The sequence below is a fragment of the Bombus affinis genome, chromosome 9 (genome assembly GCF_024516045.1).
Source record: "Bombus affinis isolate iyBomAffi1 chromosome 9, iyBomAffi1.2, whole genome shotgun sequence".
NCBI lineage: Eukaryota > Metazoa > Arthropoda > Insecta > Hymenoptera > Apidae > Bombus > Bombus affinis.
Genome location: NC_066352.1, coordinates 9,355,388 through 9,372,795, shown reverse-complemented (window position 1 = coordinate 9,372,795; position 17,408 = coordinate 9,355,388). Strand labels below are relative to the sequence as shown.

The following is a 17,408-nucleotide window of genomic DNA, read 5'->3' as shown; positions in this document are numbered from 1 at the left end:
TTACAATCGAATCACAGAAATTTATTAAAATTTGTTTGATTCACTTAATAATTTTTATATTTGTAAATTAGTCTAATTAAAATACATTTTTTAAATAATATCAAAAAGCCTCAAATATAACGTATAAAGCATTGTAAATTCTTGTTGTATCACTGAAACGAAGTATTCTTTAGTTGAATACGGATTTACAACCTTATATTTCCGATCTAATTCCTTATTCACAAAAGCATTCATCAGATTCAACTAGTGTTTTCGTGCTTCATTCTTGTGACTTAAACTCGGTCTTACATTGTTCATGGCTTTTCAATAATACAATGTTTAATAATTCAGTTGGAGCTGATCCTACAACGGGGCTTTTCGTTTCAATGCGATAAAACTCGTGTTGGCGGTGTTCCAATTTTTAAGTGCACCAGACAAATCAGAATGTCGCGACAGATCCTGAGATCGAAAAAAGTTGGACTACTTCGTCGTACACCGATGCCTACCATTGATAAATAATAGCTTTCCGTATAGTTGACTGATTCGAGAAATTGTAAAAAATGTTAATTCTACATTAGGTTGCAATTTCACAGGAATTTTGAAAGGGAGAAAGAAAATTATACGGAAGAAAAATTTTTTTGGAAATTACACAGTAACCTAGCGTTGAAAAATAATACTTTTTCATATATTTAAACAGTCAATTAATTAGAAAATGTAAAAAAATTCTGATTCTATATTAGACTCTAATTTCATACGAATTTTGAGATAAAGAAAGAAGACTTTTAGGTATTATAAATAATATAATAATTAATATTAATAACACATCAACGATATATAATATATAATAAATACTATTGTAGATAAAATATATAGTCAGTAGTTTGATGGTTAATAAAAATTTCTTAGAGGTATAAGAGCGGATAATTCCAGTTTCATGGATAATTATGGATAATTTCAGTAAAAGAGAGCAAGGATTGAATATAAATCCAAAGTTTGAAGCGTTTTAAGTTATAAAAGAGCATACTTACATATACTCTCAATTCCTCGCATTTGAGACAATTTAACACGAAATTCTATGATATCGATAGCATCGTGAAGTTTATTACTAAGTGGTCTGAGACATAGACCTGGGTAAGAGGGTCTCGAAGTGTGCCATCCCATTATAGAAATAAGTTCAGCCTACAATTTCTTTAGAGTCGTGTATAACCCTGGCTTCGCGAATATCCATCTACTTTAAAGGAATGCCTACAAACACTTTCCATTATTGGTTTTTCCACTTACTTAGTAATTTGTTATTATCAATTTATAATTACAGCGGTACAATCTATGGTCAATTATGGTCAATAGAAGTGAATAAAAATAGAATTATTAGATTGGTTGAACTATTAGCGTCGGCCATAATAGAGCTCAAAGGGAGAGAAAAAAATTTATCGACATCTCTTCGATAACTAAATTTAAGGTCAATTATAGATATTTTAAAACTTTGAGGACTCTTTTCTCGTTGTAATAGGTGAAATATTGGTTACTAAAATGAAATTCTTTTCGCAAGAAAATATACCGATTTATTCATTTTTCTAGATGAAAATAATTACGCAGGAGATAAGTTTTAGGCTAATTACCGTTGGAAACACGGGAATAATTTGAATCCCGATTTAATGGTAATTATATTAATTATATTTCCTTTCGCATCCCTGAAACATCTGATAGAAACTGAATATCAAAGCACAATGAACGAAAACACGAATATTAAAACCTAAAAATTAAAAACGATATTATCTAACACTAATGTTATTAGTATCAAAAAACGTGCAATACTCTTAGTATCAAATTAAGGATGTTATTTAATGCGTTAGGATGATTAACACCGAAGAATAATATCCTTAATGATCAAATTAAGAAAATTACTTAATACGCCAGAATGAAGAACATTATCTTACACACTTAGAATGATTAATATCAAAAAACAAATATCTGTAATATCAAGTAATGCCAGAATTATTAATGTTAAAGGACGATAATTGACATTTACATAATTAAAATACAACAATTGTCGTGTCCAGGAAGGTGGCTCAGCTGTGTGCAGCTTAGACAATGTCCGAAGATTCTGACTCTGTATCAGAGGAAGAAAGAAGTTTGTTCCGTCCGTTCACGCGGGAGTCCCTGGCAGCGATCGAGGCTCGCATCGCCGAGGAACATGCCAAGCAGAAGGAGCTCGAGAAGAAGAGAGCGGAAGGCGAGGTAAGAACGCGGCCGTGTTTCCTTCAGCCTACTTTATACATGTAGAGTCGCGAGCATCGATTCGAAAGGACCGTTGCTGGCTAGAAACTAGGATTCTTTCATTTTTTTTTTTGTCTTTTTTTCAATATATTTTACATTTTCAATTACGAAACAATCTATACTATTTTTAAGTTTCAGTTCTATTTCCATTTTTGGCGATTTAATCGACGAACAATTTTCACGAATGTTTCTCATCCATGATACTTCTTTATTCGCTATCTTTTTTTCTATTAAGAAATTCGAATGATTTATTGACTCCTACAGTTGAATATGAGATAGTGTGATTCATTAATGGATCTTTGGTAGAAGCAGAAATTTCAGAGAAATTTAATAGTTAATAGTTCGCAGAAATCTCGTGTTGCAACAGCTTGTCTGATTTACATAGAACTGGAGGAGTTTGTATGATTCATACAATTTAACGAGAATTTTTCGACTGTTATTTTAATGGACGTGAATCATTTTCGTCGATTATTCGAATAATCGTTCTTAGCATCCAACTCAATCTCCCATAAAACCACATGTCCCTTTTACGTGCTATCCACGTACATGGCCAAAAATACGTGACCATTGACACTGTAACGTGAACGATAAATCTCTGGATATAGCGTAGGACGATGAAAATCCGATCGAAAGAAAAAGAACGACCGCGTTATATTCGGTGATTCGCGTTTCCAGTTAGACGAGTTCCAAGAAGACACATACGACCGTTCTACGTAACGTGCTTATTAACATCGATACACAGGTTGTTCTACTTTACAGATCTCTATAGCGAGACCTCGAACGTACAAGCATCGCTGTTAAGTGCGTTACTAATGATTTTCTTCACCAGTAATCACGTTTGTTTACTTAAGAACCGATTGATATCTCTTCATAGAAAAAGAAATTGAATTCAAAACGATCATCAGAACGAGCGTCGATAGTAACAAAGAATGTCACAAAAATGAAAAGTAATCAGATGGTAACATTTTTAATAACTTCACTTGCGTAACAAATTTTATACTCACGGGCTGGTCAACGATTTTTCAATGATGAAATATTAATCGATCTTAAATATGTTAATTAATCACGGTGTTGTCCGTGAGGCTCAATGGACGTTTACAATTATTGTTCGTCTTTTTCTGTACTTTTTTTTCTTTTTTTTTCTGGACGTACCTTTATTTTGCATAGCTGCAGTGCCGTATTTTGTGAGATCTGTTTCTTCATGTTCACAAAACCATATCTCTATCTACCTATATTATATATATACATATATAATTATACGTCAAGCTGCGGTGTTTCTACCTAATCCTCTTGTGAACAACCGATTGTCGCTACCCGTCGCGTTGATTGTTTGCTTGATTTACTGCTGAACGTAGTGAAAATACATGCCTATCCTATCGACGACTTTTGTCTGTATCTGTCTATATACGTCTATATATATAATATATATATATATGTAATATATAATCTATATATATATATATATAATATATATATATATATATTAAACACGACTGTCGTCGACTAATGTATTGTTCTCTGTGTTACCAAAGATATGTTCGCGTACGAGCTCGATGTCTGCAGTGTCACTTATCTGTGCCTGTTTCTATACGTACATATACATATAAATATCGCTGTGTCGTAGTTCTCTCTCTCCCTCTATGCTCTTCGCTGTATTGTAGTATTTCCCGCCCCTTAACCGTATACTTACGTAGCCACCGTATATAGATAATATTAATTGTGCTGGGTCTTTCACTGGTAAGTTCATTATGGAACGATCTTTTCATCAATGTACTTATCGTATCGGTGTTAATTCTCTTCCCTTTTCAAGAGATTTTATTTGTTTGCCGAGTTTTATTCAAATTTCTTCTTGATCCAGAAATTCATTTGTTTAACGAATGTATCAGTTAAATGTATTTTTCAAATTAAAGACACTTTAATCCTTTTACCATTTTTACACGTATAGAAAATGTTAGTTAAATTACTTTTCGATTTAATGATTCGTCAATTAGAGTTACTACAATTAATTAGAAATATTAGTTAAACTTGCTTCTTCGTTCAATTTGGTTTGAACGTTATTTATTTCGAAAAAAGATACTCATTTATACGTGATTCTAAATCCGTTTTAATTTAGTTTTAGAAATTTATTGCGTGGAACAGTAATGAACTGAGAATTTTTATTCATCTCCTTATATTGTTAATCAGACACTCAGGAATTTTATGTTTATTATTGATTTTTGTCTTCATTTGCTTTTATAATGTTTAAAGATTACGTTAATATTGTAATTTTATTAGAAAGAAATCTTAAAATATCGCACGTATAGAAAATTACAGGAAGATGTATTTCTAGTCGTGACGTTCTTATAAGCGCGTCTGACTATAGACGGTCTGCTTCCCCTTGTATTGTTCCACGCTCTCTCCGCTACATTCTAGTAGTGCGGGTCAATAATATCTATCCGTATCTTGCCTAGCTTCGTATACGTGCGTTATCGTTAATATTTTTGCAAGAAATTTTACTAAGTATTCTTACATTCTATTACCCTTTATTCTATTCCCAAAAATCTTTTTTATTTTTCTTCTATTAGAAAACAAAAAAGAACAAAGAAACGTAAACACCGATATTATGAATACATTTGAGGAAAAAATTCCGTAAGAAGATTAGTGAAACATCCTCGATGTTAATCCAATTTCTCGTAGTATTATAATAACTTTATTGCCACTACGTGAAACAAAAAAAGGGTGATTAAGTGTTTTGAAGAATTTTCGTAGAAAATGTTTTGCTAGACAAAGTTTCTTAAAACGTATTTGGAGTCTGTTATACGATCGGAAAGACCTTAATAATGTTCACACAAGCTCTCACCAAAGCTCTAATTACAATAGCTCGTGTATTTACGCGGATGTGTTCGTTTATAATTAACTAGAAAATATTCTTATATATTCTTCATATTTCAAATAAAATATAGATCGTATTTCTCGATTCGAGACCTACATAGTTAAGAGTGTGAAATTCGATCTTCCCGATTAATTAACAGAACTTCTTTTCACTGTCTCTTTTATATAACCCCGTAGAGTAAGACTAGAGAGGGAAAGAGAGAAGCGAGATGGTATCAATTGGTACGCTTCGATCTCTATATCCTCCTTTCTCACCTAGCTTGCCTGATCCCGCGATCCTCTCGCTTGAATATCCTTCGTATCGTATATATATGTATGATCAGATATATATATATATATATATGATATATGTATAGATTTCAACGAATATAACTCCGCATATGAAGTTTATATACATATATCTGTCTTTATATTAATATGTATGCACACTACTGTTTCCAAGTATTGGACATTTATTCATGATGATGGAATGTCACTCAGTTATTTAATTAAGGAAGAGAAGAATTACAATTACTATCCAATAGTGTAATATAGATTTTTGGAAGCTAATTTGCTGTAAAAAAATTGAGAAACTCCTTATAGTCAAATTATTTAATTCTCCAATTATGAATTACATTAAGATTTTTTAGAAATATTTATAGGAAGTACTGGAATTACTTCAGGCAGCGATATTTAAAATCGACACGCACATTAATTAATTACGTATCTTGTTAGAAAACAATTATACTATTGCTAAATTATTTTATGGACTGTTTGTATCCATAGTCTATCAATTCCATTAAAAGATTAATAAATACTGCTTTTAATCGTTAAGAAATTTCTAACTAATTTGGACTAAATTTGATAAAATTCAATCAAATTTTGTATTAGTATAAGGAGTGCGCTAAATCGTCCAGATGCTTATGAACGGTAGTGTAATTTCTGTTTCTTATTCTCACTTTCTATTATATTTCTCAATCAATCCCAGCTTTATGATTCAATCCCAATCCTCTACATTTACGTATAATATATTAATTGTATAGTTAACTATTATTCCTTCCGATAATCGTGTATTAGCGAGATTTAGTATTTTTTTTATAGTATTTTTGTATCTTCTTTCTTATCCCAACCCTAGTTCCCCGTCACTGTAACTCTCTACATCCGTATTCTGTGTTTTTTCTCTGTGTGTAACGACTGTTTCTCCGTTTCTCCAATTTCAGGGAGGTTTTGGACGGAAGAAAAAGAAAAAAGAAGTAAGACGTTACGTCACGCTAAGTAATAACTGCATACACATACACCACACACCAACAAACACATGCACGTACACACCTATACAAGTATTCTCTTTTTGTTCCAACTTTCTATACACCTCATGATCATGGCTACGATTAGTGTACATACACACATATATTGTATATAAGGTGAAGTTGGAAATATTGTGCAAAAGATGATTCTTTGTACAAAATTAAATCAAAAGTGGGGACAAACATTTTTTTTTTTGGACATTTAGATTTGGAGGGAAGCAATTTTGAAAATTCATGCATTCATAAAGTTAACAATTATCGTTATTTTAATGGGAATTTGGAATAGGATAGTTTTCTGAAAAATATTTCACACCTGTTTCTTTTTATTAGAGATTTTCTATATTGAAGAAGAGAAAATTGCTCTGATCTTTAATATATAGATAACGTATTCGTGTGAATAGCTCGGCAACTATTGCAAATCACGACGATAAATGGACGAGTTTAATATTTTTAGAGCTTGAATTGGAACACGTAAACAAATTAGAAAAAGGCCCATTTGTTTAAATGCCATATTGAAACTTATTTATAGAACACTCAATCGACGAAATAATGTATCCCTGATGAAATTTTCCTTTGCACTCTTCTGCATCTAATAACACGTAAAAGTCATGTAAAACCATACGTTACCACTATACTATGATCGTATATATCTACGAATACGTAACAACGAGTTTCCAATATGAATTTTCTAAAAAAAACTAAACTTCTGCCAAAAAAACGTTCTACATTTTGAATCTGTTATTGCACGTAGAATCATCTGCTGTCAGTTTGTACATAGCTTTGACCTCACCCTATATACACACGTGGCCCACAAAACGCATCCTATCTATACGTGAACGAACAATACGCCGTGACATTACACAATTTCTACTTTGCATTGGTCGAAACGACCATTCGATTGGCCACACACACTTCTGTCACTCACTTGCCCGATGGTGCGCAACGTCCACCCACCGAGACACCTAATTTTCACCAGTGCCACGGTGTACATCGATTCCCTTGCGTTTGTTTCGTTGCCACGTGTCGATATATTCACCAGATTATTCCTGACAAGTCGTTGACTGGAGTTTTCTAATTAATAACACGGAATAGCTTTCCAGCCGTGTCTCATTTAGACTACAGTTCTCGCTTATTTCGTATCGACACTTGTATCGATTTAATCTCATATTTGAGAAGCGTCAGCTTTTTTTGGATGTATCGTCGAGTTCGTTTGTTTGGTCTCTCGTGCTGGTACGTAGTAATTTGTGTTGCGATGAAAGTGATTTTCATGAGTTTATGCATTCGTAGGAAATACAATAACATTGTACAGAATGTATATAATATACGAAAATATATAATACATATTTAGCGGGTAAAGCAAATCTCGGTTTAGATCCCATTTCTATGTCTGTGTGTATAAAAACCCACAGTCTAATGATTACATCGCGGATATGTTTATACAAATGTTTACGTAAATTCATATTCTGTATGAATTTACTCTCTAATAATGTTACGTACTGTTCCACCGTGTGTTTCTTAATATTAAATAATTAAATAATTTCTATAAGTTTTAAACAGTACATATCAACCTTCTAACGTCTTTACAAGATATAATCCTTCTCGTTTACATGCAGAAAAACCTTACTTAAAAACTTTATCGTTTGTACCACTTGACAATTCTTGTTCATTTATCAATATACCTAGTAATTTCCAAAAATCATTCAAGAAATCACTTTCACCGTAACGTCCTCACACGTACACGGCTTCTTTCTCGTCAAATCGTATCGATTTGTGAACTCATGATCGCTTGTTGCGTTGTTATGCATATAAAGATCGTTGTTGCTAGACGAATACCATTTATCAATTAGTCGAGAAAGATCTCTGTCGAGGCTACATCGTGGTCACAGAGGAACACGTATCACACTCATATGTATATATACATGTATCATACATAAGTTGTATCACGCTGGACACACCATTTGTCAAAGAAACAACGCGCTTCATGTGTACTGCTATGACACACGCTATTTCGCGAGTTGTGCTCGCAACGTCTTGCAACAAAACCGAAACGAGCCCTGCCTGTGCTTCGATTCTGTCACAGTCTGCTCAGAAATTGCTCGATCTTTAACATCGACGATATTTGAGTTTAAGAACGTTCGTTACGTGTTTTTAATAGAAAGAGAACGTCGAGAATAAAAGTTTCGTTCACTGGGTCAGGTAAATATGGAGATTTCCATGATATTTCAGCGAATACACCGGTCGAACGCGATCATAACGAGTTGTTCGCGTTCGTTTGGTGGCACGATTCTGTACACACGCATTTCGAACGGGCTTTTTGCTAAGAACTACGCATAATTATACACGGTACTTGACGTGACAAGTTGGACGAGTCGCGGTTATTAAGCGCTCGTAGGGAACTATTTGCGGAATGAAAAGCTGAAAGAAATGAAAAGGGATCGATATCGAGACAAAGATTAATTAAAAGATACTATTAAATTCAGTATAGTAATATCTTTTATACTATCTAATTGCAAATAATATAGCAATGAATATAATATTTTAGATATAATAGGACAACCTCCTACGTTATCAAAGACAAGCAAAACTCATAAAAGTACGATGATGATTAAAGGTTACAAACTTGCTAAGCAATTTAAATAGAGAAACGACATCAAATTTGAAATTTCGCTTCTTCGTGTAAAAATCGACGTTTAACGATAAACTACTTCGATGTATGATTAAAAACGAACTTCGTCAAAATTCAATAACACCAGATGAAAAATAAATTTCAATTCTATTCTACATCTAAATGGAAAAGATAAACGAAGTAAAAAAAAAATTCACTGTAGCTCCAGTTATAACGTGTATTTTCAGTAATGAAGCAAGCACGATACATCATTAAAGACGAACATATTCAGAAAAATCCGTCGCGGACACGACATTCGAAGAATGAAGAACGTGAACGCGAGAAGCTCGCACAGTCCGACTTGTTTTTCTCGTCAAGTGCTGTACGTCTGGTTTAGAGCTGGCAGTCGCCTGGAAACGCTTTTATAGATCGTATGCCGTATATCCGCAATGCTTGGAGCTGACATTCTTTGTACATAATCCTTTTTTTTTATTCATTAAATTGCGCGCTTCGATAGTAGCAGCATAAGCGCGTGCAAGCGAATTCGCAGATGATCGCAGTGGCGTGGCCATTCTCCTGGAATCGTATTGATTTATCATTGATACGTGGCAATACAGTCATCAGGCGAGACGATGCTCTCTCCTATCGAAGAACATCGATCGCGGACGATTTTCATCCGCGGAATTTCTCCGATTCTTCCATACAGAGAAAGTCAAAATATCGTGTCTCCGATATTTGATTTGATTTTGATTTTCGAGATGATTGAAACTTTTGGCGGAAACCTTCGAAAGATAAATCTCGTGATCGCTCATTGAACGAAATTCTTTCTCCCGATTTTCCTTCCCTCTATACTCGTTTTTGTTCTTTGTTACAAAGATGAGTATTCGTTTAAGTGGTTCGAGAAGTTGATTAATTATCGCGGTTAGAATTGATACGAAAAACAGAAGATAACAATGGAATTGAAATCGAAGTAAGCGAGCATGATTGAGATTTTAGAAACGTTTTCGTAGAAGGTAGCGTCGTATTGTTTTCAGTATGTGCAGGTTTCAGAGGTCGCGAAAGATCGATTTTTAATCAATTAAGGGCCAACGTCGACGAAACGCTTGCTTTGGGATTTTTTCCGGTAAATTTATATTATTAATTCCTGTTCTTTAACATTGTGGTTATGAAAAGGAATTCCAAGGATATCGTTGCTTATTCTATACCTACTTAAATTTACGTAGATTATACAATTTCATGTTAACGAATCTTTATAGAACTACTTCAATTTATAGTGCAACGATAAATCAGTATTTCGCTAAATCATGGAAATTTTAACTTAAAACGCTATAATAAATTACTGTTTCTTTAAATAATGAACAATTCCGTTGTGTATCTAATTTGTCTAATATATGTTTCTCCAAAGAATCTCTAATATCTTGATAAAACAACGTGTAGATTACTTGTTACACGTTATTTTATCACGCGGTCCTTAATGGGTATTCTCAAAGCAACTCGCCATGTTTCTATTCAACTTCTCGAACAACAAAGCAAGAGGAAAGAAAACAGTAGAAAGAAAAAAGAAAGGAAAAAAGAAAAGATCAATGAGGAACGTGTTTTGCTGCACCGTGTGTTCTGCTCTGGCCGTGAAGTTCAGCTTGAATATTCATCAACAGACACTTCTCGCTTGTGTAAATTAGATTTAGGTAGATCTTTATACATATATATTTAACGACCTTAGTATATAGTTGGTTATTAGTAGTAGGTTCGTGTATGTGCATCTATAATAGTTTCAGAGGATACTATTATCTATTGGAATTTTTATAAAATGCTTTCCAGATAATCCAGCTAGATTAGGTCACGATCTAATTAATTTTCAATCGATTTTTACAAAAGCCGTGGCATAAAATTTTCAGCAGACCGCTGACATCGAAAGAATTTTTATTCTTTGGCTTTGTATAAATGTTTCGTTTGATCGATACGTTTAAAGATTAAAATGTCTTCGCGGAACACCGTTCAGTATCGAAACATCGATACGTAGAAAAAGGATTACACTGGTGGTGAATATACATTTTTCACATTTTCTCTTCGTGGTGCTAATTATTATCGCCAGCCGAAGGTTTCACACGCTGGTAGTTAACACTAAAACCCTGAACGCTGTCATTTTCATGTCTTCTTCTTCGTTATTTTAGTATCCTTATTCATAGAACTCTCTGATGATCTTTTATATATTTTTAAATATATAAAATTTTCAACACTCTACAGACAAAGTTGCCCAGTTGTATATCTGTACTTTATTTTAATCAAAAATTGATCGTACGTGAATTTAAATTTCTACCAAGTATGGTGGAACATAAATCGAAGAGAATGTTCATGTTCTCTTAAAATCTTCATTTTATTTCATTCTGTCCATGTATTTTTATTAACACGATTGATAATTCTTCCATAGAGTAATTAAGAAGTATTTATTAACTTATTAATGTCGAAAATAAAAGAGAAAGAAAGGAAGCGGTATAAAACGAAGAAAATCGTACACGATCAAAGTGGCGTTCAACGAGTATCTATGAAATTCCCGGGGTTCTAGTGTTAATGAAACGAGAAAAGAAAAGAACCAACGTTAAAGGCAGGTGGGCATACTTCGAATTTCTAATAATCGCTCGGCAGAAAATTCGCGGAGAGAGAGCGGAAACGAGCAGATCACGTGGACCTTACTCAGGTTCGTATGTTCACGACCCGCTTTTAGCACCAATTTCGTACTGTACACACGTATATGTATATAACATGTACATATAGCCGCCTTCTATACGACTAGTTGCCATAGCTGCTTTTCAGACTAGACGCGGAATAGATGTTCCCGATGCTTCCAAAGTAGGAGAGAGAAAAAAAAAAAGAAAGAAAGGAGAAGAAGAGGGGGGAGAAATGTGGGGCAGCGTCGCACTATCGGTAAAATACACGTAGTACGTGCAAAAACGAAAACCATCTCCGTAATATTCGTGGCGAGTACCATGAATATTTTATACTTTCGAACGTGTACCATAATGAAACTTGCCACGTACTTCCTGATAATTATTTCATATTTTAAATTGAAAGCGATATTTTTTGTACAACTTGGAGCATCACAGAGCAAACTTGGTAAGCTGCGCGGTGGCTGTTTAAAATTTCAGCCGGAAATTAGTACGTGTACGTTCGAGTAACATTATCGAACTTCGAGAAGCACGTGACGACTATTTAATTAATACCGCAGAGTATATTTAATACGTTGGAGACCGATGACACTGAATATAAAGCGTTTGACACTTCGAGTTAACGACGGATAATGTCAACCTTATCGGGCAGATTGGAATTTTTAATCAAAATTATCTCCTTCCGATTAAGATTTTATTTAGTGAATTAAGTGGCCAATTTATGTTCTATATTGTATGAATTATTTTGTTTCGTAAAACGTTCCTATCTTACCTATACGGCGTAGAGATTTATATGAAACAATTAAGACAACGATTAGGACAGAAATTAGGTAATCGTGATAGTTTTGAATTCTCTTGATTCCCCTAAATTGTATTATCGTGATTATAAAATCATAGCCACATTCTAATTATTTCATTTCTATGTAAAGGTATTTTCTGATTCATATCGAACAGATTGTCCTATTCTAATATTCGAACGTATTAAAAATTGCCTCTGCCAATAATCAATGACGTTAATAAGATAATGGAAGGTGCAACATGCGACGGATTTCACGGAGTTGGTTTCATCCTCGGATCAGCATCTAAGAAACGGCGGTAACTTTGATTCAGAAACGCCTGCCAAACGAAGCTCGGGACGTTCTTTTGCGATGCATAATAAGCCGTGGAACGATTAGGAACGCGTAGAGCTGATCTAGAAGCGGGTTATGAATAACACCGGTGCACACATAGCGGACAAGTATATATACAAAATGAATATTTCCAACAGATAAATAAATAATCACAAGACAATTCTCTGTTTCTCATTTTTGCATAAATATACATAAACACTATATCAAGTTGTACATTTCGTACAGTTAAACTCTCTCTATATATACGTATATCTTGGAAATATTTATTTCATTAATCACCCTCGATGATATCTCGTTAATATCATTTTTTTCTCTTTTTTTTTTCAATATAAATCTATATCCTCGCGCAAATAATAATACGTAGCGGGAGTGTATTTATTTTCTTTTATCTGTATATAATTTCTAGCACGTCTATACGAAAGAAAAGATTATGGCAATGATGATTCGATGCAAGACGACAAGCAAGACGAGTCATATGAGAGAGACAGTGGTGTTTAGATGTGTTTCGTTCGCAGGTTCGGTATGACGACGAGGACGAGGACGAGGGTCCTCAGCCGGATCAGATGCTCGAGCAAGGAGCACCGATTCCGGTCCGACTGCACAACGAATTTCCACCCGAGTTGGCCTCCACACCTCTCGAGGATATCGATAGCTTCTATCATAACCAAAGGGTATCGATATTTTATTACGAAACCGGAAAAGATAGGATCGTATCAATTTTACGAACCAGAGATATCCTTATCGGATATTATCTTCTATGTATTGCATGGAGGGTTTTAGTTATTTTGTAAGAACGTTCTGGACCGTTTTGTAATAATTACGTATTTCTTCTCTAATGTTAAAGTTGAGTGTTCCTTATGCGGAATATTGTTTGTTAAAATTATATTTAGAACAGGAAGAAATTTGTGTTTGAAGAAGGAAATTTTTCACAAAATCAAGGATCCATTTTGCGATTTAATGTGCTGTTTAAAGTATCTATCATGATCACTCTCGATCGAATCATAATCTTGTATTACTCCCTAAAGAATGTCATATTAATTGCTACCTATTAAACGCGAATTACAATGTAATTGTTCAACAGAGGTTTTAATATCTCGTTTGAAAAATTCGAATTTTACCAAGATACAAGAAAGTTCTTCCTGCTACTTTTATCCTTCATCGTACAATTTAGAATATTTATTCGTTATTTCGCAATAATCTGTACAATGTAACTCTACTTGAAGGACAAGAACGCGAAGGATCTCAAATATTTCAACGCATTTTAAAAATAAGAAACAACGCTAGATAAGAGGTTTTAACTAAAAACGGGCAACTCTTTGCGTAGGCTAATGAAAACAATTTTTATCGTTGTATGCACTGTGTAACGATCGCTAATGGGACTATTAGTTTTGCTATTTTCCTATTGTAATATCCTTTGTTTTGTTATCTTTCCGACCAGACCTTCGTCGTCATCAGCAAGGGAAAGGACATATTCAGGTTCTCAGCGACAGATGCGATGTGGATCCTCGACCCGTTCAACCCAATACGACGTGTGGCCATTTACATATTGGTTCACCCACTGTTCTCCCTCTTCATTATCACTACAATATTGGTTAACTGCATACTCATGATCATGCCCACTACGCCCACCATCGAGTCTACGGAGTGAGTATCGTTCGTCTTTCTCGCCCTCGATCTAGCGAAACAATGGCGAGAACATAATTTACATTTTGCCTACGTCCTCCTTTTTTGTCTTTTATTTTACGCGCGTAACGGCTGCAACATGTGCACGAGTGTCGGTCTTTGTGAAAGTCTCTACTTTGTCTTCTCTTTGCGAACGACAAAAATTATTGTTTATCGTATTCGACTTTGAAAGTTGCAAATTTTTCTATGTAAATTTCATAAATCGAGCGTTTCATATTTTTCTTCGCGAATTTAAGGAATCTAAGGTTTTCAGCTTCCTCTTTGCAAACTTAAAAGGCTGTCAGTTTCGAAACTTTATCGTATGTTTCAGAAGTTGAAGGTTTCAAACTTTACCTGGCAAGCTTCAAGAATCGGAAGTTTCAAATTTTTCTTTGTAATCTTCCAAGATTAAAGGTTGCTTATCCGTGGTGATTAGTATGTACCTTTTTCCAGTAGCAAGAATTAAAAACTGATCTCTTCGTGGAAATTGAAATTCCCTTTGTTAACTACCGATTAACTGACCGGTCCACTGAGCTCTGCTATTTCGGAGTATCGCATCTTGAAGCTATGTTATTTATTAAAGAAGATCGACATTCGTGCGCTGATTTGAATATTCCAAGTCTTCGATTTTGTATGATTCTTGAATGGATGGAAGCGAATCAGTAAAAGTTGTAGGAACAGAAGTTCTGTATTTTATTTTAACAATCTTATTCTAACTTCAAATCTTTAAACACTAAAACTGTTTAAATAATTTCACAATTATCCTCGAGATGAAACTCCTGTAAAGTGATTACATGACGCAAGTGTCGGAAGTGTCGGAAATTACAATCAATTTTTTACTTACATTTTTGTTAACTTTGTCAGACAATTATATATTTACGCTTGCTCTGCAGTGATTGTGAATCAAAGTAGCTTAGCGTGCTTACGAGCCTAAGCCGGAGATGAGTCGATTTAAATCTCGCACAATTCTATTTTGCTCCTTCTCAAACATTTTTTTTACAACTCTTTATTCCTAAAATTTTTTCTTCTTTTCTTTCCCTTTTTTTTTTTGACTCGATAAATAAGATATTCGTTTAATCAAATTTTAACAACGAGTCATCGAAAGCTTACGGCGAGTACACGTTGCTCAAAGTCTACCTAGATATTTCAAGCAATGTTCTACGTGTTATAGCTCTAAATATATGAGTAGACACTGTGATAAATATGTATAACCGTTGGTAAGTTTTGTTCTAGTCTCTCTAGAAGTAGCTTAGAGACGCGCGCGACCTGTGCGACCAATAAAACTGCAATGCAATTAGACTGCGGATGTTTGTGCAATTATTAATTAACGTATTTTCTATAAAATTGCCGCCAAATGTTAGTACATCGTGTCTTCATAACAGAAACGCGTACTTTTTAAGAAAAGTGTGACTCTATAACGAAATTCTTTTATGATTAACAGAAAAATAATTCTTCTCGCAATGAATAAAAATAAATCTCTGTTTAATCACGAAACTATACCATTTGTATAAATATCCGTGATCCAAGTACAAAGTAGAAAAGAGGAAATAAAAGAAATAGAGAAACCGTATCGAACGAAACATCTGCTTTGTGTGAACGTTTCGTCCGTTGGATCGAAGAAAGAAATTGTTCGCTCGGGTCGTGTTCGACGATAGCTGACTTGTCTACGGCGATCTGTAATCGATTAAACGCCGATAGATAGCGATCGGATGCTATCGCTTAGTTTAGCAAAGACTCGTGTGTGTGTGGGCGCGCGCGCCAAAGGAAAAGAAAATCGCATTTAAAAGCTGAGTGGTGTGTTTGTTGTTTTCAGAGTGATATTTACGGGCATCTACACATTTGAGTCCGCCGTTAAGGTGATGGCGAGGGGTTTCATTCTGCAGCCTTTTACCTATCTTAGAGATGCATGGAATTGGCTCGACTTCGTAGTTATAGCTTTAGCGTGAGTAGTTAAAAACTTATTTTTTAACTAAAAAAAAAAAAAAAAAAAAAAAAAAAAAAGAAAAAGAAAGGAACGAAAAATGGGAAAACAAACGAAAAGAGACGAACCAGCAAACGAAAACCGAGAGGACCATACAGCCAGAGAAATGATGTAAAGAAAAACGAAGGAAAAGAGAGAATACCATAAAAAACGGTAGAGTACAGCAGCGTGTGACGAAAGAGAATATCACGAGACTTGTACAAATTTTAATTTACCTTGAGAGATTAATATTTTGCAAGTAATTGAAACAACGATAATCGAAAGAAAGGAAAGTATTTCTATACTTGTATAATAATTTACTTTTTCCGATTTAAATATATTCCATCTTTTCAATCAGACAAAAAGGAATAAGAAGTAGAAAAAAAGAGAAGAACGATAAAGAAGTAGGAATATAGGATAATCCTACGTAGGCTTAACGAAAGCAGAATATGTGACTTAATGAAAAAGAGGATAAAACATTGAGCACAGATTGTAATGATCGACGCGTTATTCGAATCGAAGAAGAGAAAAGTCGTGAAATCGATATGTCGTCCGGTGGTAAGATCTGTTGGGTCTCGTGAAAGCGTGAGTTCTTCGATTGATCCTCCAAAAAGTTCACGGCGGAAGTTACGAGACAAATCTGATTTTCTTCGCCGATGAATAAATCCATTCTAAGCAATCTACGTTTAGAATCGAATTATTTAAAAAAACAAAAGAAGCTTAACGATATGGAGACAGCGAAGTGTAATTCACGCTTTTCCCGGTGAATCATTCACGAATCTACCTAACGTTGTTAACGTTATCTCTTGCTAATTTCCATAAATGATTTAGTCATAGATTTTTCATTATTTCTTTGGTCTTCTATCGTCGTGTAACTATGAAGAATATTTTAAATATTTTACGTTAATCGTTATATTGCAAATATTTTTCGTATTCAGAATATTTTCACACCTATTGACTATTAACAATATTTTCTGT

At 34.1% G+C, this 17,408-nt stretch overlaps 1 protein-coding gene across 36 annotated transcripts in view; it reads left to right on the top strand.

Moving 5' to 3' along the window:
• Nucleotides 1-17,408, top strand: part of LOC126920504 (sodium channel protein para) — a 69,297-nt gene that overhangs the window by 15,104 nt on the left and 36,785 nt on the right. For 23 of the 36 annotated variants that reach the window (XM_050730983.1, XM_050730977.1, XM_050731011.1 and 20 more), the window contains exons 4-8: nt 2,040-2,217; nt 6,327-6,359; nt 13,324-13,479; nt 14,247-14,452; nt 16,284-16,412. In XM_050730983.1, the coding sequence (XP_050586940.1) occupies nt 2,071-2,217; nt 6,327-6,359; nt 13,324-13,479; nt 14,247-14,452; nt 16,284-16,412 (671 nt within the window). In that variant the 5' untranslated portion in view covers nt 2,040-2,070. The remainder of the gene's footprint in view (nt 1-2,039; nt 2,218-6,326; nt 6,360-13,323; nt 13,480-14,246; nt 14,453-16,283; nt 16,413-17,408) is intronic. The other 13 variants (XM_050730997.1, XM_050731009.1, XM_050731012.1 and 10 more) reach the window with 2 other exon arrangements.